Raw genomic sequence first — 22459 nt, 5'->3', positions numbered from 1 at the left:
AAAATATTATTTCGGGGGCCACAGTTGGCCCGCGGGCCGCGAGTTTGAGACCACTGCTCTAAATAGTCTCCAAGTACGAGTGTGAGCATCTTGGGTCGTTCCTCGATGTGTGCCCTGCAGTTGGCGGAAAATGAATGAATTGATGGATAACTTTTAAAATAGTAATGACACACACGCACACATAAACACACACCCAAGCACACAAACAGTTTCAGTTTATACAGTAGTTTGTCCAAAAAGTTGGTGTTGAACTAGTTATCTGTAAATGATTTGACCTGTGGTCACTCTTGCCCTAGTAACAACACGCAATGCACACACAGAGTCCAAACACACGTACTTTCCCCCGTCTTGTGTGCATGTGCACCAAGTGTCATCATTCAGCAATAAACACCCAATCAAAAAAAATTGATTTGCAACATGTATCTGTTTCTTGTTTCTCTGTGGAAATTAAATCGTTTTGTGTTGTTTGGATAGCACACATTTCCCACCGTTTGATGTCCAAAAAAAAGAACAACATGCTACCGATAAAACTAAGTCCTAAAGTATTTGCGATGATGGGCCATTAACCAAGAGGTCTCAAATATGGGCACATTTTGTCACTACGTAATAGATGAAAAGTATTTTCAACACGCCACTGGATTTGTTGTTTTACCAACAATTCGAGAATGATTGGCGTCAAACTGCAGTCCTGGTGCTTTACACTTAATTGTGGAAATATTCTGTAGCCTTGATGTTATGTTCCCCATTTCTGTTTTAGTTGTGGTTGTGACAAGCCTCCTTGCTTTGTATCAGAAGTACCCCCTTGCAAATACGACTTGCAGTTAATTCGTTAGCGATGCCTTCAGCCTAACAATGCATCTTCCCCTCAGATAATCAGCTGTCATCGCCGTTTTGGAACACTTCATTTTTTGGTCTCAGTGTGCAGAAATCAGGAAGAGAAGGAAAAGTGAAAATTGGGGACATTTCAAGAGTTTGTCTTGTTGTGAAAATGAAGGTGGAAAAATGCAACGGTCACAGTTTGAACATTGTGGATTACTGTTGTGTAAAAACGGGAGGATGTGGCAGTTACATTTATTACTTTGCAAATGTGTTCTTTTTGGGGACCGGAATATAGCTCCATCGTATTATTGCACATGAGTACTGCTGCATATCCCCCTCCCATGTTTTTCCCCACTCCAGATTTTGTTTGTGTATAACCATGTACGTGTATGTCCATCTATATATTATTTGATTATATGATAATGGCAGGTCTGAGCGCATTAACAACAAAACTAGTGGGGAGTTTTAGAGGCTTCGGCACAGTGCTACTGTCAAACCTTATTCCTGCCAACAAGGCCCTATACAATTATGAAACCCTGCATGGCTATTTGTTTATATTTATCAATAATATTCCAGTTACAATCCACAAACGCCCCGACTGCAGGATTTATTCTTGGCTAACTGTGGTTTCCCCAGCAAGAATCTCGTGACTTAAAACATGTCCAGCTTCAAAGCTGAACATCTTATCTAACCTTAACAACCTCACCGCAAAGCCAAGGGGCCAGGTTGGTTCCCAGACTGAATTTATTTGCAGCTCGCCGCCACGCCGCAACCCAGAGCGAAGCCACTAAGCAAGTGTCACATGACATCTTTCGAAATAAAGAGCTTGCATAACTTGCTGAGGGTTCTGGCAGTAGCGACTGTTTACAATGATCTGGGTGGGAGATGGAGAACTGGTACATACGCTCCACAGAAAACATGTTTGCTACTCTCCTGATGTGCATCTGCAGCATACATCGGGGATGTTGTTCTGTTTGATAATCACAAGGCCCATGCCAAAACATTACCTCAGTCAAATGCACATGAAAAATTTAGCTTTGAGTTCACATTAGGGACGGGGGGGAAAAAATCAGTCTTTGCATCATGCTTCAATTTTATGTATAAAGTTTTGGAAAGATTGCAGGAATAAGTCAGCCTTGTGCGTGTGAATCATTCTCAGTGGGGCTTAAAATGTGCAACACAAGCATACAGTGCAGAAAACATAGCTGCAGAGCCTCTAAACTAAGAATGTGTTCCAGCAATTGTCCTTTACTTTTTGAAATTTTGTTTCGAATGACAACTTCACTGAACCAACGGAAGCAATCAGACATCAAACTTTGAGCATACCACGGGTCAAAAATAAGTTGAGAAGAACATGAACAGAATCTGTTTAATGCCAAAAATCATCAAGTATAAACAATCTCAAATGAGCACAGAACCCAGATGAATACAGTAATGACATTTGTTTCTCTCGCTTTTTTTAAATCATCAATATAAACAGAGGAAAAGTGGAAAAAGCTGACAAGGAAAACCGTCAACGGACAAGAGGGTCTGCGTGACCTTTGGCCTACTTCCATTTGCCGTCATTCTGTGAGGCTACGCATAAACTGCAAGACAGGCCTCTTTGTGCGCCCTTTCCCAGCCGACAAACAATGTATCGCTATCAGGATGGACACAGAGGAGTCATTCATTGGCAGCTGGAACATCTGAATGACCAAACAATTCCAATGATACAATCACAGATTGATACTAAAATCGAAACTTAGTTTTGTCAATCTTGCTTTCCTACTTCTGACCAAACTTGTTGGCTTGTGTGAAAGAAAATGTTTAATTGGCACTTGTTTTCAAGGGGGCGGGGGGTGTTGCTGATAAAAACCTTTCCGACTGAGGAAAACATTGGAATTTCGATTAACTGTAAGTAAACACAAACCGTAATATATTATCTTAATTTGTGCAGATGGACACATGAACAACATTGCACGGTCGTTATGCTTGCCTTCGTCTTACACGTGTTTTCAATAATACACACTTATATAAATCATTCCATCCTACAAACTTGCTCACACCCTCATCCCTTCTGTTACTGACACATGAAACACAGAGACCCGTTTTTACAACTGGACCTTGGAGAAAAGATACACTTGCGGACTTTTGACCTGACTTTGGTAACAACAATGCACAAAAGAAGGGTGTTGACGGTGCATAATTTATGATTCGTTGTGTTTTGGATGATAACACGGAGCTGAATGGGCTGCAAAAGAAGTTACAGGACAGTCGTCATCACTGTTGGACATTTTGGAAGATGACGCACACTTTACCAACAAGAGTATATTGCATGTACTTTCTCTCCATGGGATTTGGAAGAGCCATTAGGTCCTTTAGATTTTTAGTTCAACAAAAATGCAGAGTAGATTTAACACAGATTTTATTGTCCGAGTCAGATGGATTGGATGGTTTCATTTGCCAATTGACAAATAACTATATTGACCAGATCTACAAAATCCGAGATCAGCGGTCATCTCCAAAATACTAATCATGTAAATAATAATAATACATTTAATTTCTAAGCGCCTTTCAAAACTCTCAAGGACACTTTACACAGTAATTGCAACAGATTTGGAACCATTGTATGCTTCTAAGTTTGTGGGAACCGTTTCAGAGAAGACCCTTTTCTGTTACAATTGCACAATCAAACCCAATCAAACACTTTTTGGATGAAGTCGAGAAGAGCTTGTGAGCCACAGGGGCTTCTCTTGGGTCCAGCATTGCTGAGCTCACAGCTGGATAAATGGACACAAAAACACATTGCAACATCTTGTAAAAGACTCAGAAGTGTGCACGCTGTTTTTGTTGCTAACTCCCTATTTTTGTCCATTTTTACGCCCTGCCTACATCATATCTGCATACTTTTGTTCATACAGTGTGCCATAACTCAATAGATAAAGAAAGCCTTCAGCAATCTGCACCTGGAAGCAATGATCTCATGATAATCAAAAAGTCTAAGCTAAATAAGGAAATGAATGAGAGTCATGGTCAGGCGCACGCCAGCAAGCAGATGATTTACGTTTATCTTCAGTAGAAGTCATAGTGTTAAGATCCTCAATGCAGATGCAACTGAACAATTCACTTCCTGTAACGGGATATGACTTTGTTACTAAGATTCTGGCTGGCCGGGAATTTTCTTGACCTTCTTCACAGAGCACCGGTAGAGCTATGAGCACTTTAGTCATTTTAAGATTGTTTTTTTTTTCAACTGACCTGGTCAACCATCTTCACGTTGTCTGCTGCAGAGAGAAAAAACAGTGGTATGTATGAAGTGTGGTTCTTTCTTTGGTCTGGTCCAGTTTGCTGTTTACATGCTGTAACTTCCATAATGTCCGTTTGGTGCATTCGCCATCAAGACCTTCAGTTTCAGTTTGGCTAAGCAAATAAGTGGGTAAAGATTTATCCCAAGTAAATATAATGTTCAATTCAGGTGCTGAAAGGTCTGACATGGGGTGTAGTCTCTTCAAGATAATTCTCAATAATGTTTCGTTTCTTGCTTATCTCAGCCTCCAACACAGTCAGTCCGCTGCTCCAACAAGTCACGATAGACATCCACACAAAGGGTCACGCTGCAGTTGGATCGCCCATTGACTGGACTGGGCAAGGACGAAAGAGACTGGAGTGCGCTCGCGAATGTCCCAATGATAACACAAATGTAACTTTGGTTTTCGTCGACAGTCATTAAAAAGGATTGACTCAGGCGTTGAGTTCAGGATTGTCCCAAAATGTTGTCAGGAGAGTAATCTGAGGTGCTTCACGCTACACAGCAGTACCTTTTCCACCATGACTTGGACAAACTCTTCATCTTATCGGGCGTCTGCATTTGCTTTGTTCGCCGTTTCTGTTTCCCTCTGGAGTGCTTCTGGGAGCTTTGGTTCTGCAGGCTGGCCAGTATGGCGGTGTCAAAAACTTCTTTCAAGTTCTTCTGGGTCAGAGATGAACACTCCACATAGGCCAGAGCACCGATCTCAGCTGCACATTCTCGAGCATCGGCTGGGTCCACCGGCCTCTCTCTGTACTTAGCCAAGTCGATCAAAATCTACGGAGAAAAACACAATTTCATGTCACAACTTTCTGTGTTGATTCAGGGCATTTATTCATCACTAGGAAATGAGCTTCCTTTCTTTTGATGACTTGTTAACATTGATCTATAATCAACTTTGATCCTTTAGATATCATAGAGACCTTTTCAAATCAGAATCAGAATCATCTTTATTGGCCAAGTATGTAGCACACACGAGGAATATGTCTCCAGTAGAACACGCTGCACTATTATCATCATGGAAAAGACATGACAAATAAGTATGGAGGACACCAATAAAGGCTCATCTAATCAAATCAAATCTAATTCACATTAGTCTGTAATTCAGATATTTTTAGGCCAGCAAAGAAGGCCTTGCAGGCCCTGACGGCCCACCACTGACTAAGCCATGTGAATGGCTGAAAAAAACTGTACAGTAAAGTCTCGTTATATCGATATTGGATATATCGATAGTCCCGGTTATATCGATACTATTTCTATGCACGCACGGAGAAAATTACATGCAAACAGGGTCGGATATATCGATAGTCCCGGTTATATCGATATTTTTTCGGACTCCCTTGAATATCGTTATAACGAGACTTTACTGTATTTATTTATTTTAAGAAAGGCAAGGACACAGTTCCTCAGCCATATTATGGAAGTGTACTTAATGTTAAACCTCAAATGTACTTATCTCACTTCATGGTTAGGGTTCCTAGCTGTTTGTTCATAAATGACGACAGTCTATCTAGCTATCTAGCTAGCTACCTAGCTATCTATTTGATATCTGTTAGGTATCTATTAGCCGTTTGGCTGGCTGACTAGCTATCTATTAGCTATCTAACTAGCAAGCTAGCTATTCACTCTATTAGCTAGCTAGCTTTGTACCTATTTGAGTTACTAATGGTTTGAGTGAACGTTGGCGCGTGTGGCTGCCGCTGCTCTTCCACAGAAAGATTTATCCTGTGACTGGAAAGTGACCTTGAGAGGTTTAAAAGGCGCTTATAAATGAAATGTATTCTTCTTCTTATTATTATTACAGTAAAGTCTCGTTATATCGATATTCAAGGGAGTCCGAAAAAATATCAATATAACCGGGACTATCGATATATCCGACCCTGTTTACATGTAATTTTCTCCGTGCGTGCATAGAAATAGTATCGATATATCCGATATCGATATAACGAGACTTTACTGTATTATTATTATTATTATTATTATTATTATTATTATTAATAATGTAAGTGGTACCTCTCAGGAACAACTGTGAGGCAATGTGCAAAATATCAAGCAGACAGTGATTCAAGTGAGTACAGAGCTGGAGCTACAATGATTATAACGTAATGCGGTGCCACAGGGTTGTGCAAAATTGCAAAGGCACTGTAAAGTTATAGTTGTCTTACTATTTAGAGTTCACGGCGACGGGGGAAGAAGCTGTTTAAATGACTGTTGCATTTCGTGCGCATGGATCGGTAGCACCTGCCTAATGAGAGTAGCTGGAAAAGGTGGTGAGCAGGGTGCAGAGGGTCCAGTCAGATTTTCCGCGCTTGCCTTGATTCTTGCAGTGTGCAAGTCCTCAAGAGTGGAAAGGGAAATTCCCCTTTTTTTGTAAATTTCAACCCTGTGGTGCATTGAATTTGCGCAAAAAAAAGAGTCATTTTTAGTTTCAATTCCTATCATACTGAAACATTTTTTGTATCACACCTTAATGTTAGTTTAAAATCGTGTTGTCCATTGTAAATCGTGATGATTTTGGGTGTAAGACAAGGTACACGCTGGACTGTTTATTATTCTATTGCAACGATTTACATCTCTCGATAACTTCCATCCATCCATTTTCTGATCACTTTTATCGTCACGAGGGTCACGGAAGGAGGGGTGGGGGTGCTGGAATCTATCTCAGCTAGCTTTGGGTCGTCGGCGGGGGACACCCTGAAGTGGTTGCCAGCCAATCACAGGGCACACCAAGATAACAACCATTCATACACACAATCACACCTGGAGACAATTTAAAATAAATAAATCAGATACTATTTACTGTAATACAGTTAAATATATTGCTTATGTTTGTTAAAGCATAAACATAATGAGGACATTTTTAAAGTGCAATGTTGAGGAAAGAAAAGAACAGATGAACCGAATGGCCCGACCTTGACATCTTCTCGGAGGTCGCACTGAGTCCCAACAAGAACCAGCGGTGCAAAGGGGGCGTGCTTCCTTATCTCAGCGATCCACTTCTCAGGGACGTTTTGGAAGGAGACGGGGCTGACCACGCTGAAGCACAGCAGGAAAACGTCCGCGCTGGTGTAACAGAGCGGACGCAGCCTGTCAAACTCATCCTGCAGAAGAGGCGACACCCACACAGCATCATTCAGAGGTGAGGAGGTACAGTAATAGGGAGGGGGGGTCACACATGAGTGCGGGGAGGGCGATTGACAAGGAGAAGAAGACGAAAGAACAAATAAATGCAGGAGGACGAACAAGGTGACGATGATGCACTTCCTCTGGTCTTCGAAAAAGAAGCACAGTTTATAGATTTTCAAAGATCAGTTAATATATTTGTATGAGCATCATATAAAATTGTATTTTCTCTGTTCTTTTTGTCCATTCAACGGTCACAGTGGATTCCATCGACAGGGAAGATAATGAAGATTAGCACAGCTCCAATTTGAGTGAATCGTGATGAATACTTGGCATGCTACAATGCCATTCGACACTCAGTGTCAGGCAAACAGCTGCAAACGCCAAGCCAGAGAATTATTTCCTTGCATCAGCTGGTGCACTGACTCAAGTGCAAACCTCAACACTTTACTTTTTACAACACGTAAACATTTTAATGCTTTTTTTGGTATTTTGTAATCTGCTAACACAAAATTAGACGATGACAGGCAAATCAATGACTACAAGTTTTAGAATAGCTTTGGAACAAAGGAAACACAAATTGGCCTTTCCCTTGAACTGTCAGGGCATTGTCTTGATTACAAATAAAGTTACAGGAAATGTGTGTCGATGCATGCATGTATGCCTCAGAGATACATTACCTGCCCAGCTGTGTCACAAAGTTGAAGTTTGACTGGTTGCCCATCCACTGAAACCACCGCTACACACACAAATACATGTTTTTACACATCTTGAAATATCATACCATACTAATATTCACAGGGCCTCTTCAAAATATTTCTAAACCGACAGAAAAATAATCCAGTGATGTACGGTGTGTATATGGCTGGTGACAGACTGAGGTTACAGATTTACAAAATGATCAATTAAACAGATTTGTGGATTTGACATGAATTTAACGAGCTAACATTATAAACAGGCAAACTAGTGTTTTATGATTAGATGGTTGAAGCCGATATAACATCTTCAGCAGTGATTTTCCATTATTAGATCCTTTTTATTGGCAGTCCAGATTGTAAACAATTGTGTGGTAAAATATAACACAGTGCTGTACTGTATTGACCATGTTAAGATTTAATTTCATTTTATTTCACAACTGCTCCAACAAGTTTGAATTAAATCAAAGTCTGCACATGTGCAGTGAGAAGATGGAATATTCCATTGCACAGGAACGGGGGGGGGGGGGGCAATTTAAAAAAGTATCATACATTCATAATGTTGAGGCGGTTGAAGTAATTCAGAAGACAACAATTGCTTTGATAAAAAAAAATGTACCTTATTTTGCTAACACATTTCCACGAGACGTTGGGGGAAAAGGGGGTCCACTGGCATTGTTTGGATAGAGTTAAGTCTGCCTATGTGAAACAGTGTTTCTGCCTCACCTTGCACAATATTTGCCATTTTATGAGATCAGTAAAACTAAATATGTAATGCATCAATACCTAACCATGGATAAGAATGCATACCAAAATTGTCAGAAAATGTGACATTAGAGACGTGAAGCTAGACCAAAACAGTGACTTGACAAGGACAGGACAAGCCTCCTCAACCAAGTGAGTGAATAATTGCGCAATCTCAGGTGAGGTTAGGCTGCAGCATTTTGGCCAAGAAAGCGCAAATTCGCCATTTTGTCGAGGAAATCACACAAATTCTTAGACTATACAACCAATAAAAATATCATACCAGAGAGATTTGCCTTTAAAATCATAAACTTTAAGTACAAATAGGAATACAGCTATCAAATGGCATCGACTGGGAATTTGGCCGTTTTGACACTTGTTTTGACTCGGTGAAAAGTATGTTAAACAATGTTTTCCACCGGTAAAATTTTGTTGATGTATCTCAGCAATAAATTATGATTCCCCAAACATAATCTACCAACTAACCCGACCACCTCGTCTACTAAAAGGCACGTTATTAACAAGGAAATGAGAACTACGTGGAAATTAATTGCAAAAAAAATACATGGTTGACAGAATACATTTAGACAAAAAAATACGAAAATATATTCGCATCAAAATGGAAGCATTCTTTTCAGATTTTAGACACACTTGACAACACGTCTGTGGTTCCGTGTAGATTGCGTGGAGGGGACTTCGGTAACCAAGGGCCACATAGCTTACCTGAAAAGTTGTCAAAGGCAGTGGGGACATACTCGGTGGGGTACCCATTGGTAGTGTAGCTGACCACCAAGCTGGTTTTGCCCACAGCTCCGTCCCCCACCAGGACACACTTCACCCGCCTCTCCGCTACTCCGGCCCGCCGCGTCTTGCCCAAGCCCCCGTCCCGACCACGAAGCCTCCTCGGTGGGACGGGCGGAGCTGGAGACACGGGTGCTGTCTTCGGAAGCATCGGGGAGGAGGGGGACATGGAGCCGCCCTACAAAGACGTGCCGGGGCGATGGCGACTTTTTGCTGCGCCCATTTTTCTGCTTTCTTCCGGGCGACTACTCTTAACTTTCCATGATTGGGCGATCCCGACTTTAACTATTCCCGATAGCGAAATGACATCCCGTCCATTTTAAGATACATGCATCGTGGCTTCTTTAAAAGTCAGCGTCCATTTCAAAGTAAAGACATTCAATGACTGTTACTCTGGCCCACAGCCCCAAACTCCCCTTCAAATGACATCACTCCGGTGTACGCGTGAGCGTGTGTGTGTGTGCGTGTGTCTGTGTGAACGTGTGTGTGCGTGGGCGCGTGCGTGTGCGCCCGAGTGCGTGTGCGACTGTACGTGTGTGTGCGTGTGTCTGTGTGAACGTGTGTGTGCGTGGGTGCGTGCGTGTGCGCCCGAGTGTGTGTGCGACTGTACGTGTGTGTGCGTGTGTGCGCCCGCGCGTGTGCGTGCGCGCGCGTGTGAGAGTGCGTGGAAGAGTGGGCGAGAGAGAGAGGGAGAGAGCGAGCGAGCGAGAGAGAAATAAACAGGGATATACTTTAATCAGACCTTGTATTCAACATTTTAATTATTTTGCTTTGTTTTCTGGACTTGTCAGTATGACTGAATGTTAACTTAGAAAACACCGAGATGACAGACACAATGTTTTATTGGACATTCTACGACATTTGACATTATCATTGAAAAAGGTGAAGCCAACTCTCCGCCACAGGAACGACCCTCAGGTCTATTTTCTGGGGTTGGTAAACTGGGTTTATCTTGTGTCAAGTAATCTGATGATACTTTACAAATATTAAAAATATGCAGGTAGATTTTGCAGTCGTACTCGTATATATTAAATATGAGTTAAATAGTGACGTGACTGATAAAACACGAAAACCACGATACATTTGAAATTATACGCGTATATTCAGGGTAGAATTAAGAAATAGATTTATGGTTCCAGTATACATTGCCATATTAAATCCAAAAACAGGGCATTGATATCGGATCTTAATGAACGCTGGATAGTAGTTCTACACGGACATATTTCCGTGTTGGGCCACACATGTGTTGATGAGAACCAAACATCTGCTTTAGTGTATAGTCTATGTTTTTATCGCAGCAATTAGACGTCATGTCTTCATCGGAGGTCGTTTTGGGTTTTCTGGACGACGCAGAGTCTTGGAGACTTCGCTCGCCACAATTTCCCAGTAAGGTCGGCGGCAAACCGGCGTGGCTTTGCCAGCGATTGCTGCCATCGCCAGACAGACTGGAGTGCGAGACATGCCGCCTGCCTATGGCCTTTCTGCTCCAGGTTAGTAACCTTGAGGCAGGAATGAAGAAAGTTTAGATTCAAATTTCTTTTGTGATTTAATTGTGGTGAACCCGAAACCGCATACTATATCAACCTTCGTCAATTTTTCCCGAGGTGTACGCCCCAATCTCCGGTCAGGACAGGAGTTTCCACAGAACCCTCTTTGTGTTTTGTTGTAAAACTCCAGAGTGCTACACACACAACGACAGCCGCAGTGTGAAAGTTATGTGGACCCGTCAGAGCTACCACGTTTTGATTGCCTCACGTAGTAATTGTAATTTTGTATTCACTTGTAGTTTTCAGAAGTCAACTGCCTCGGAGAAATGAGTTCTATTCCTACAACCCCCCACCAGGTTAGTGGACTGAAATAGGAAAGTTACTGATTTCAGAATATTGGCGCACGGAATATGTATTATTTATGGCCTTCTTGTCGAAATATAAGGAATTATCATTGAAATCGCATTTCTTTCATTCCTCAACAGGAGATGGCGGGAAATGTTTATTTGTAAAACGCATTTTTGAGTTTAATTATATTAAAAGTTGTTTAATGTGTGTTAACTGATTTAATGGGGGGGGGGGTGTTGAGCATTGATTATAAAGTGAAGAGAAATTTCAATGTTTGCACATATTTTCTGCTGAATCCAAAAGTACAAATTTACATGGAAAGATCGACTTTATTTTGGCTAGATTTCACTCCGTGCCTTGAACTATATTCGAGCGCCATTATTTGAGGAAATACAGCAATAATCTATCCAGTATTATTCTACCCCAACCCCTACCCCTATACATCTTCAGAGGATAAACCCCCCAATGACTTGGATCCAGACCAGAGTGTGCTGCCTGCATCTGGAGTGAAATTGTGTTGGGTTTGTGGTTGCCCTGGCAACAAAGCCTGCTCTCGCTGTCACGTCGTCACATACTGCGGCAAGCACCACCAGACACTTCACTGGAAGCACACGCACAAGAAGGAGTGCGGCGGATGTAAGGAAACGGTGGCCTCTCCATTTGTCTTCCCGGAGTTCGAACTTTTAACCGAGCCAGAGGAAGAAGATGACAATGACAAGGGCGATGAAGGCAACAGCGTAATGGCCGCCACACAGACCAATGCAGACTCTCCCTCCTTGGCAGAAAGTAAACACTTCCATTTTCTGGTGTAATGATGTGGTGTATAAATGTGCCATAGTCGTGATCACTTTTCTGATTTGTGTTTTACAATGTCAAACCAAGGCATATGTATATGCCGAACTACAATATCAACAAAAGTGTACTATATAATGCAACAATGATATTATCTCTGTATCTTATATATAACATGATATATGTGCATGTTTAGTTTTACAAGTTATCTATCCCTTTGCAGCAATGGCAACTGGGTATCCTGTCCGCACTTTAACTATCTTCTGCCATCTAGTGGAAGAGCATCGAGTTGCTCTCCCTGTCACTGCGGATGGATGTACAAAAAAAAACATTTGTACTGAATGCGTTTTTTTTTCTCAAAAATGAAATGGGTAATGATCTTGGCACAGTGGTTAAGAATTGCTGACCTATGGGACTCGAAGTGGCTAAAATTCCACTCTCGATTGATTGTTTTTTAAATACAACTAATAACAAAACAAGTTCACTATAGTATTTTGGACACATCTGTGTCCTACGCACTATGGATACACTAAGCGAGACTGAGTACCATTTTGCTTCTTGACCCACGACCATGTTCAGTGGTGGAAATAAAACCATTTTTAATATTGTGAGGATTTGTAGTGATGTTGGTATTTTATTTTAGTGCTAGCAGAGACTGACTTGGAGGAGATGGCAATGCATGAGACTGAGGACAGCAAAGTATTCCAGCATTTTAAAAAGAAGATTGCACCTGAGCCACAACAGGTTAAAACTCTTCGCAATGATCACAGCTGACTCATTCGGTAACACTGTTTTTTTTTTCGCTGTTTGTACAGGTGTTGCGCTACAGTCGGGGCGGCTCTCCCTTATGGGTTTCTTCACAGCACATCCCTTCAGATACAGATATCCCAGCATGCACCTGTGGCGCCAAGCGGACTTTTGAATTTCAGGTTGTTGTTTTATTCAATCTTTTTATGTCAAAATTGTTCATTGACCCCCTCATGGTCTCATCTTTGGGTTTTGTGTGTGTTTAAGGTGATGCCCCAGTTGCTGAACAGTCTGCACGTGGACTCCACAGGTGTCAGTATTGACTGGGGGACTTTGGCTATATTCACTTGCTCAGTCAGCTGCAACAACAGCGATCAATACTGCCTTGAGTTTATTTGGAAGCAAGACTTCAGCACAGAGCAGCAAAGTCAAATTAAACAACCATAGTTACCGCTATGGCCTTGGCTAATATTCATTTCATAACACCCGCATCTTATTTTCCTACACAGCTCTCATCACGAGGTGAAAGAGCAAGGCATATCCAATCATATCCAAGAGTGCCTGCTTAGTGCTCAACTTATTTTTTATTTTATTATACATTTATGGTGCATTCCTCCCGATATTTTACTGTTAAGTTTGTTCATGTTTCAACTGGTTTAGAATGCTTCCATCCTGAGCTCTTAAGACTATTTGTATAGGTTACTGAGTTAATAATTGGTGAAAAGAACATACGTCCTTGTGCCTTATCATCCCATACCCGCGTCTTCCAGCAATCTCAAACAGAATATGCTAATAGAAACTATGGTTAAAACCATGACTGAAATTTTCTGGATTAATGTGGGTGTTAAAACATAATAAATAAAACAAATGGTAAAATTTGTCATCAGATTTGTTAATTGGAAATGTAAAAAGGAAGCTTTGACAAGCATCATTATGTACAGATTTATTGTACATGTTCAAATTTCAATACTGCATTTTTTAGATCAAAGCCTTCAACTTATTTTAGAAACACATGTAGAGGATTGGTGGTGTTGAAAAAAATGCGCACATCTCAGGAGCGGATGCTCACGTCAAGTGCAGGTACACTATTTAAAGTATAACATTGTATGAGAACATTTGAGAAACTGCTTATCAATGTTTCTTATAAAAGACCAACAGAGAAATTTGTGATTTTAGATGTTACAGTGAGCATACAGGCCAAATGAAAAGGTTCCTGTGCGCCATCACCTTATCCACCAGATCAATCAATCAATGTAACCTTCTCAAATTGTAACATGTCAATGTTGGGTTGAAATGACTATTTTGATACAGAAACCTTGAATTTGATAGGACTGTTACAAAATGTCACACACAAACTCAGCATCTGCCAGTGATGATACATCAACTGAAGCATAACCAGAAAAATAATCAACAGAAATGACTTCATTGAACAGAAAATGATTTTTTTAAAAACGTATAAAACTATTTAAAACCGCTTGAAGATTAACCAAAAAAGCAACGGTCAGCATTTTTTTAGACTTATGTACAAGAGTTTGAAAAACCTTTAAAACTAATGAAAACAAATGTGAGCATTTGTAATAAAAATAGTTGCGGAAATCATCGGATGAACATATAGTACTTGCAAATAGAGTTATGAAAAATAAAGTCACATACTTGCACAACTACCAAATACAAAGTTCACCGGTAGAAGGTCATGTCATAAGACACTTAAAATTATTTGAAAAATAAAAAAGTAATGGCCGGCCGGGGAAGAAGGTACCAAGATGAGTTTACGTCGTCTTGCGGAAACCTTTCAGGATGGGGTAGATGTTCTCAAACGCTTCATAGATTTCACCTCTCACCTTTGCACCTTGAAACAAATGCAGAAAAAGTGACTTGATGAAAATGAAACACTTGAATGTCAACCAGTGACAGAGTTCAACAGTGAAACACACTTTTTAAGTTGTATATTTATAAATCTCCAGGACTGCGAGACTGCGTTCAGGTTAATGAGATGAAAGATGACTCCAGAGGAGTAGATCTTACCCGTTAATACCACCTTCCCGGAAACAAATATGAGCAAGACAATTCTGGGTTTGATCATTCGATAAATCAGCCCTGGAAACAGCTCAGGTTCATAGCTGCAAGAAAATGAAGCAATGCAGGTTGGTTAAAATGGCTTAAAGTAAATCAGCAACGGCAAGAAAAATAATGAACACTTTCAACTGTTCAATTTTAATCTCAAAGATGTTTTCTGTCATTTGGCCGTCAAGTAGGAGGCTTTTCTGGCTCTGGTTGTCATGCACTAAGTTCCAGTTAAACATACCTGCTGAACTGTTGATGCGTGAGGACCAAGCCTTCCAGACGAATGGGGAACTTCACGTCACAGCTGCCCACCATATTCTGAATCTTGAAGTCCAAAAATTTGGCTTGAAAGCCAAGTTTTTGGACCACACGAGCATATTTTCTGGCCGCTAATCGGGACTGCTCCTCGCTAAGAAAACAACAACAGTCTAAATGTGAGATTCACAGGGAGGAATATGAAAATATGTTTATTGCACGTCAACAGAGAATCTCTTCTAACCTCTTTGCACCTGTGCAGACCATTTTCCCAGAGCTAAAAATAAGAGCTGTGGTGCGGGGTTCTCGTATTCTCATGATGACTGCAGCAAAACGCTAAAACAGAGGAAGCAATGTATCAACATTCGCTCGAGTGGTGTCGCTACAAGCAAAATAATGAACTCAAGCCTGTGTTTGTTCAATGTTGTCAACTACTATCCAAATTAATTTGGGGCGAATTTTCCGGAAGAACTTTTGTGAAAATTAGAAAGGACTTTCATCTCTGGTAACTTGAAATGTTCATAAATTGAGGTAATATTTCCTAATTAAATCAATGGAAATGTAATTGATCAATTTTTTAGCCCCTAAAGTAGTTCTACTTAGTTGTATATTTGCCAACGGTATGGTTAAAATACATATGCAATAAACAAGTAAAAAAAAAAACAATATAAAGAAAAAAACACATTCACCCCAATTTCAGTGTATAGACTTTTTGTGACATATAGTTGGTGGTATCCCAGTAGACCTTTCTTTGGAACTGTAAAATATGCGGTGAGAAGTATGCTTCGACAGTAACGTTGAAATGGCATTTACCTTGGGGTTGTACTCTGCATTCCTGGCTCTCAGTGCAATGGTCTTCAGATCCAATTTACAGCCTAGATTAACTGTCGACACAATGTTTCTGGTAGTGAGAAAAGAGGAAATGCTTGATCAGAATTAGGAATGGACAAAATTGTTGGTCGTGGTTTTGTGACATTACTGAGATTGTATTGGTGTCGATATTCACAACTGAAAGTAGAAATTTCCAACATGGATACATTAAATTATGACACAGCACTTAATTTATTCTCTTAATGTTGAAACATACTGTAGCTGTGGCACAATTCCAGAGCTCTCTGAGGCTGGTGTGGCGGGTGTGATGGGGGTCATGGGGGTAAGTGGAGTGTTATACAGGGGGGTATTCCCTGGAAGCGCTGTGGTCGTTGAACCTGTGACTGCCTGGGAATGGAAGAGCTGAGGAGCCTGCCCCGATGTTCCTGGAAGGCCTGAAAAACAGCTTTTCCGCTCAGAATTATGAACTTCACTAAGACGTAGAGAAAGCATCCGTATTCCCCATGTTTGTTGTCTGTTTGACGTAAGAAATATAAATCTCCAAAGAGATGCAGAAATGATTATGTGTCATGTACCTGCATTGGCCTGTTGTGCTTGTTGTGCCTGTTGCTGCTGCCTCTGCTGTTCCTCCAATATAGATAAACTGTTTGTGTTCTGAACGGGTTGTGGTGTCAGGCCGGAACCATATGGCATCATGGGACTGAAGATGGGCGTTCCTGGTGTCATGGCACCCTGCAAAAACAAAACCCCAAAAAAGACTAAGGCTTAACAGCCATGCTGTCATTGCAAATACCACACATTGTAATGTTGGATTGGATTTGCCTTTATTAGTCTCGCAGTGGAGACATTTACATTTCACAGCAGCAAAGTTATGAAAGAAATGAAAGTAGAAAAGCAAAACACAGGAGCTGCACACAGGAGTATGTTTGTTACATAAACCCAATCTAATGACATAGAGTTAAAATATGATGAAAAATTCATACAAAAATGCCATTTAAGGAATTCTAACTGATTGCATGACAATTTCCCCACAAAGCAGATCGAGAAAATGTTCTCAAACACCAGCCTGCAAAAAAGACAGCTATTCACTATTTAAACTGTGTATTCTGATTTGCTTTCACATACTGTACATGCGGTAGATAGGGTAGTAGAAATGGACTGCAAATATTACCTGGGGGGAGGCCAGCCCCTGAAAGGCTGGAATGCTGTTGTTCTGATCCATCTTCAGAACCTATCACCTCAGGGAACAGAAAGCACACACCGACTCGGTTTCTTGTGTGTGAAACGCTGAACAGTTGCGTGTTCAGTCGTTTGACAAAAAAGAGCAACACGTTTCTGAAGTCGGCCAAGAGAAAGTCCTCTTGGCCTGTCTTTCTTCACAGTCGGACCCTGCGTGAAAATGTTTGATAGGAACAAATTACAACCAGTGGCGGGAAGTAACAAAGATCAAATACTTAGTTTTTCCGCTAAAGTAAAAATTCCAATGTACTTTAGTGTTTATTTTTCTATGGACATGTTACTTTTACTCTCTACGTTTAAAAACTGTAAATGTACTTTTCTAGTCAGATGGCGGTCGCTAACCGCCGAGCTACTATTAGCAAGGAGAGCTAACGCGTCTCACTATACATCACACGTGCTCCCCGAAAAACAACGAATGCCTTCAAATGAGGCAGCCAGCTTACGCAGGGTCGACAGGCAACCGTATTTTATTTATCTTGCAATTGATGTCATCTTCAACGCAGGTCGCACAAGTTCATCCGGCAACTAGAGTGAAACTGCGACTTCCGGAAGATGAACGCTTTATCTTCCGGTGTCATAGGTCACGAGGCAAAGAATTAAGATGGCGTCTCTGAGTGACAAATCAGTTTGGGACGAAGTGGAAGATGGAATCGGCGAAGAGGTGTTAAAAATGTCTACAGAGGAGATAGTTCAGCGAACTCGACTCCTCGACAGTGAGATCAAGATAATGAAGAGCGAAGTTCTGAGGGTGACCCATGAATTGCAAGCTATGAAAGATAAAATTAAAGAAAACACGGAGAAAATAAAGGTGAACAAAACCCTGCCATATCTCGTGTCGAACGTGATCGAGCTGCTGGATGTAGACCCCAACGACCAAGAAGAAGACGGGGCCAATGTGGATCTCGACTCCCAGAGAAAAGGAAAATGCGCTGTCATCAAGACGTCCACCCGCCAAACTTACTTCCTGCCGGTGATCGGGCTGGTGGACGCCGAGAAGTTGAAGCCTGGGGACCTGGTGGGTGTCAACAAAGACTCCTACTTGATCCTGGAGACCTTACCCACTGAGTATGACTCTAGAGTCAAGGCTATGGAGGTTGACGAGCGCCCCACGGAGCAGTACAGTGACATCGGAGGGCTGGACAAGCAGATCCAGGAGCTGGTGGAGGCAATCGTCCTGCCCATGAACCACAAGGAAAAGTTTGAAAACCTGGGCATCCAGCCACCGAAAGGAGTCCTCATGTATGGACCACCAGGGACCGGAAAGACCCTCCTCGCGAGGGCCTGTGCGGCTCAGACAAAAGCAACCTTCCTGAAGTTGGCTGGTCCGCAGTTAGTGCAGATGTTCATCGGAGATGGAGCTAAGTTGGTGAGAGATGCCTTTGCCCTGGCCAAAGAAAAGGCCCCATCTATTATCTTCATTGATGAGCTGGATGCCATTGGTACCAAGAGATTTGACAGTGAAAAGGCAGGAGACAGGGAGGTGCAGAGAACCATGCTGGAGCTTCTCAATCAGCTGGATGGATTTCAACCCAACATGCAAGTCAAGGTAATGCTTCCGAGAACAGTCAATCACACTGCAAGGCTTTACATTAAGATTCGCTAACTTTGCTAGATTGAGAGCTTCTGTACCTCTCTTGGGGAATCTGATCCAATCGGCGAGTTAGAAACAGAAACCTTATGTGAAATTTCTGACACCCACTGAACATGATTTTGAGTGTAAATAGTTAACTGGGATGTATATCACAGCTATAAGAGGATGTGCAGGCCTATGCAAATACATTATGTAAAATTTTTTGACTTTCCTACTTTCAATGCAGAAAGACAGTAACCATCTTGTCCACGTGTGTAGGTGATTGCAGCAACCAACAGAGTAGACATCTTGGACCCAGCGCTGCTGCGTTCAGGTCGTCTGGATAGGAAGATCGAGTTCCCCATGCCAAATGAGGAGGCCAGGGCCCGAATCATGCAGATTCACTCCCGCAAGATGAATGTCAGTCCTGATGTCAACTACGAAGAGCTGGCTCGTTGCACCGACGACTTCAACGGAGCCCAGTGCAAAGCTGTGTGCGTGGAGGCGGGTATGATTGCATTGCGCCGTGGAGCCACAGAGCTGAACCACGAGGATTACATGGAGGGAATTCTGGAGGTGCAAGCTAAGAAGAAAGCCAACTTGCAGTACTACGCTTAAGGACACTGTGGGTTCATGCTTGTAGGGAAGTCTAATATGTGAAAAACGTTGTGGCATTCTTGACACTTGTTACAGCAGATTGACATTGATCTAATAAAAAGACATGAAAACAAATCATTTTGTTTCTTTTATGTTAGAATATTAATCTGAAGCAATTACTGTATTCACTTACTGTACTTTTATTGTTCATCTGTAGAAGTACTTTCGAAAACAAAAGTAAAGCAGAACCATATGCAGCCAGTTACGGAGGCAACAAAGATACGGAGGCAACAATGCGGGGTGGGGGGTAACAAAGTTTTGGTTTTATTCCACGACTTTTTAACTTGCCTTGTGTTTATTTTACCTTGCGTTGACATTTTGACACTTAAAAAATCCCCAAAACGTAATATCCAAGTAAAATTAACCAACGTCTTCAGAGATCCGGCTCTAAGAACTGGCTCGTTCGCGAACAACACATCACTCGCGAACGGCACATCCCGATTAGCAAAGATACGGAACCAACAATGCGGGGGAGGGGGGACACACAACGTTTTGGTTTTATTCCACGACTTTTTAATTTGGATTGCGTTTTTTACCTTGTGTTGACATTTTGACCTTTTAAAAAAGACCCCAAAAACGTAATACCCAAGTAAAATTAACCAACGTCTAAAATACATTTAAGGACACGTAAATTAATATCAGTTGAAAATTACGTAAGTGTGACGGGTGTCACAACAGTGACTATCTTCATCTCCACGATGCTGCCGTATTAATGAAGACGAGACGCGTGGATGTGTCTTTTTGTTTCTTTTATTTCTGCAACACAGTATGGCAGAAGGGATGGGTGAAGTCGCATGGGTTTCGTCTTGTGATTAACCTGAATCTCCTCGAGATTGTTCTGCTAACTATGGGCGGGACATAGTGCCACACTGTGCGCCGTTGCGTCACTTCCTTCATAATTTAATAATCTAAGCGCACAACTCCGTTACATACACCCCCCTTAAATTATGCAGAAGTGAGGCAACATACACACGGAAGACAACAGAAAGACCAACAGGCACAATAGACAAGGTTATCGGGCAAGGATGTACAAAAATGCTGTCTAATTATGTCACTCATCTGACCAACTACGTCAGGTGACTGGAGTAAGGGATCTGTCGCCGGTGTGTCAGGGTCTGTGTGCTCGTCGGAGATGCACTGTACTGGGTCTGGGAAGGAACTCTGTCCCCACTAACATAAGTGGCCTCAGCTTGAACCTGCCCATTCCCCTCTGTACAACCTACACCACTCTGGATTACACTACACAACTGTTACACGGTTGGGAAGCCTCTACTTCTAGCAACACACTCATTCAAAGGTGTGCTACTGGTTAAATGTAAGGAGCTCATTCTTGTAATGATATGAGCAAATCAACGCCGCTCGAGTGTGGTATGTCCCCGGCCCAGCTACTCATGGGACGCGTGCTGAGATCCAACTTACCCATCCCGGAAAACCTGCTGAAGACAAAGGAAGGGGAGAAAGTGAGGAAGATCAAAGAACAACAGAAACAAAAACAAAAGTTCTACCATGACAGAGGAACACGGAACCTACCTGAACTACACACCGGTGACCAAGTACGGTACAAAGACAAAACAGACACATGGTCACAGAAAGGAACTGTTCTGCGTCAGGTCCAACCAAGGTCATACAACATTCAGACAGAGGAAGGTGCTGTTTTAAGAAGAAACCGCCGATATCTTCTCAAAGAACCAACCATAGCAAGTCAACGAACAGAGACTGTAACAGAGACTGTTGTAACACCTCTAAATCCAGGACATGCTATCCGAAAATCCTCAAGGAAAGTGAAACCACCTGAGAGACTGATTGAAACCATTTAACATGTTTTTCTAAGTGATCATGGTGAAAAAAAAATGATGTGAATGTTTCATTTATTGTTGCAAAATTTAGAAATACTTTATTCAAGTTTAAGGTTGCTAATTACTGACATAATTAAATTCATTACATTTGTTAAAAGTAAAGAATTCCATTAAGAAAGGGAGATGTAATGATATGAGCAAATCGTATTTGCATGTTCTACTAGTGATGCCTGGCTTTAGATCAAAGGAGCATGCGCACTGCTGCAAGTCAGTCTGATGAGAGCCTACGAGAGCGACACATGTCAATTGCCTTCTCCCTCCAACCAACACAGCCGTCCTAATAAAGAACCTCAACTCTATCCAGAAGTTGTATCATTTACCGAACCCGCTTACACGAAGCAACACAATTCTTAGACTTAACACACGAAAACACGTACATGAAAAAAAACACACTAATTGCAAAACAGCAGGTCAGACAATTAACATACTACATGTATTTCCAAAACGGGGGTCGACACACCGTCCACCGAGTGATGGGACTGCACAGCGTCTTCATTGTGCAGCATCGCGGTCCCGGTCCGAAGTGGAGAGTCACTTGTGATCCGGGTCACGGCACCAATGTGACGGGTGTCACAACAGTGACTATCTTCATCTCCACGATGCTGCCGTATTAATGAAGACGAGACGCGTGGATGTGTCTTTTTATTTCTTTTATTTCTGCAACACAGTATGGCAGAAGGGATGGGTGAAGTCGCATGGGTTTCGTCTTGTGATTAACCTGAATCTCCTCGAGATTGTTCTGCTAACTATGGGCGGGACATAATGCCACACTGTGCGCCGTTGCGTCACTTCCTTCATAATTTAATAATCTAAGCGCACAACTCCGTTACATAAGGACCAGTTTTATTTGCAAAAACATTTTCCGTTGGTAAAATATCAGTCAGCCGCGCCAACCTCCCAACACACATTTCGTGGCGATTCATCATGAGCACCCACATTGCAATGTAATACACTTTTCACAAATATTTGATAACGTGTATATTTCACGATAAATATTCTGCATATTCTATATATTGATATCGTGTGTGTATAAGTATATACATTTGACACTTATATATTTACAAAGAAATAATTTGTAGTAAGCGGCGGGTAGTTTATCTATTACGTGTATTTCTATGATCAACTCCAGTCTTCCAGTGCGCGTG

At 41.7% G+C, this 22459-nt stretch overlaps 4 protein-coding genes across 8 annotated transcripts; 2 read left to right on the top strand and 2 right to left on the bottom strand.

Annotated features, from left to right (window-relative positions):
- Positions 1–2174: 2174 nt before the first annotated feature.
- On the bottom strand, positions 2175–9850 carry rhoua (ras homolog family member Ua). The gene is made up of 4 exons (XM_088992716.1): positions 9391–9850; positions 7909–7967; positions 7018–7206; positions 2175–4882 (listed from the first exon to the last, which is right to left on the bottom strand). The coding sequence occupies exons 1-4, from the start codon at positions 9635–9637 to the stop codon at positions 4598–4600; spliced, it is 780 nt and encodes a 259-aa protein (XP_088848842.1). The 5' UTR covers positions 9638–9850; the 3' UTR covers positions 2175–4597.
- On the top strand, positions 7105–13296 carry pdcd2 (programmed cell death 2). 3 transcript variants are annotated; one of them, XM_088992710.1, is made up of 8 exons: positions 7105–7244; positions 10767–10958; positions 11073–11183; positions 11257–11311; positions 11754–12089; positions 12739–12839; positions 12911–13024; positions 13110–13296. In XM_088992710.1, the coding sequence occupies exons 2-8, from the start codon at positions 10779–10781 to the stop codon at positions 13287–13289; spliced, it is 1077 nt and encodes a 358-aa protein (XP_088848836.1). In that variant the 5' UTR covers positions 7105–7244; positions 10767–10778; the 3' UTR covers positions 13290–13296. The 3 variants fall into 3 exon arrangements, with proteins under 3 accessions (XP_088848836.1, XP_088848838.1, XP_088848835.1); XM_088992712.1 differs by lacking the exon at positions 7105–7244 and adding an exon at positions 10246–10350; XM_088992709.1 differs by lacking the exon at positions 7105–7244 and having other exon boundaries at positions 10547–10958.
- A 474-nt stretch (positions 13297–13770) lies between these two features.
- Positions 13771–17797, bottom strand: tbp (TATA box binding protein). 3 transcript variants are annotated; one of them, XM_088992713.1, is made up of 9 exons: positions 17675–17797; positions 17164–17381; positions 16568–16724; positions 16249–16426; positions 15975–16062; positions 15406–15497; positions 15148–15315; positions 14868–14962; positions 13771–14691 (listed from the first exon to the last, which is right to left on the bottom strand). In XM_088992713.1, exons 2-9 carry the CDS (start codon positions 17212–17214, stop codon positions 14612–14614), a joined length of 909 nt encoding a protein of 302 aa, XP_088848839.1. In that variant the 5' UTR covers positions 17215–17381; positions 17675–17797; the 3' UTR covers positions 13771–14611. The 3 variants fall into 3 exon arrangements, with proteins under 3 accessions (XP_088848839.1, XP_088848840.1, XP_088848841.1); XM_088992714.1 differs by having other exon boundaries at positions 17164–17223; positions 17675–17794; XM_088992715.1 differs by having other exon boundaries at positions 17164–17230; positions 17675–17751.
- A 16-nt stretch (positions 17798–17813) lies between these two features.
- psmc3 (proteasome 26S subunit, ATPase 3) lies at positions 17814–19534 on the top strand. Its single transcript, XM_088992708.1, has 2 exons — positions 17814–18777; positions 19081–19534. The coding sequence occupies exons 1-2, from the start codon at positions 17833–17835 to the stop codon at positions 19417–19419; spliced, it is 1284 nt and encodes a 427-aa protein (XP_088848834.1). The 5' UTR covers positions 17814–17832; the 3' UTR covers positions 19420–19534.
- The last annotated feature ends 2925 nt before the right edge of the window (positions 19535–22459 follow it).

This window comes from Hippocampus bargibanti, linkage group LG03 (assembly GCF_051943395.1).
Source record: "Hippocampus bargibanti isolate YZ-2025 linkage group LG03, ASM5194339v1, whole genome shotgun sequence".
In the NCBI taxonomy this organism is placed as follows: domain Eukaryota; kingdom Metazoa; phylum Chordata; class Actinopteri; order Syngnathiformes; family Syngnathidae; genus Hippocampus; species Hippocampus bargibanti.
This window is presented reverse-complemented; position numbering and strand designations above follow the sequence as displayed.

Coding starts and splice junctions, on each gene's coding strand:
- rhoua (XM_088992716.1), bottom strand. CDS start 9,637: ATGTCCCCCTCCTCCCCGATGCTTCCGAAGACAGCACCCGTGTCTCCA. Junction 7,968..9,390: donor TGCCTTTGACAACTTTTCAG/GTAAGCTATGTG, acceptor TTGTGTGTGTAG/CGGTGGTTTCAGTGGATGGG. Junction 4,883..7,017: donor ACCTCCGAGAAGATGTCAAG/GTCGGGCCATTC, acceptor TTTTCTCCGTAG/ATTTTGATCGACTTGGCTAA.
- pdcd2 (XM_088992709.1), top strand. CDS start 10,752: ATGTTTTTATCGCAGCAATTAGACGTCATGTCTTCATCGGAGGTCGTT. Junction 11,312..11,753: donor TTCCTACAACCCCCCACCAG/GTTAGTGGACTG, acceptor ATACATCTTCAG/AGGATAAACCCCCCAATGAC. Junction 13,025..13,109: donor AGCGGACTTTTGAATTTCAG/GTTGTTGTTTTA, acceptor TGTGTGTTTAAG/GTGATGCCCCAGTTGCTGAA.
- tbp (XM_088992713.1), bottom strand. CDS start 17,214: ATGGATCAGAACAACAGCATTCCAGCCTTTCAGGGGCTGGCCTCCCCC. Junction 16,427..16,567: donor AGCACAACAGGCCAATGCAG/GTACATGACACA, acceptor GCTGTTTTTCAG/GCCTTCCAGGAACATCGGGG. Junction 15,498..15,974: donor ATGCAGAGTACAACCCCAAG/GTAAATGCCATT, acceptor CCTCTGTTTTAG/CGTTTTGCTGCAGTCATCAT.
- psmc3 (XM_088992708.1), top strand. CDS start 17,833: ATGGCGTCTCTGAGTGACAAATCAGTTTGGGACGAAGTGGAAGATGGA. Junction 18,778..19,080: donor AACCCAACATGCAAGTCAAG/GTAATGCTTCCG, acceptor CCACGTGTGTAG/GTGATTGCAGCAACCAACAG.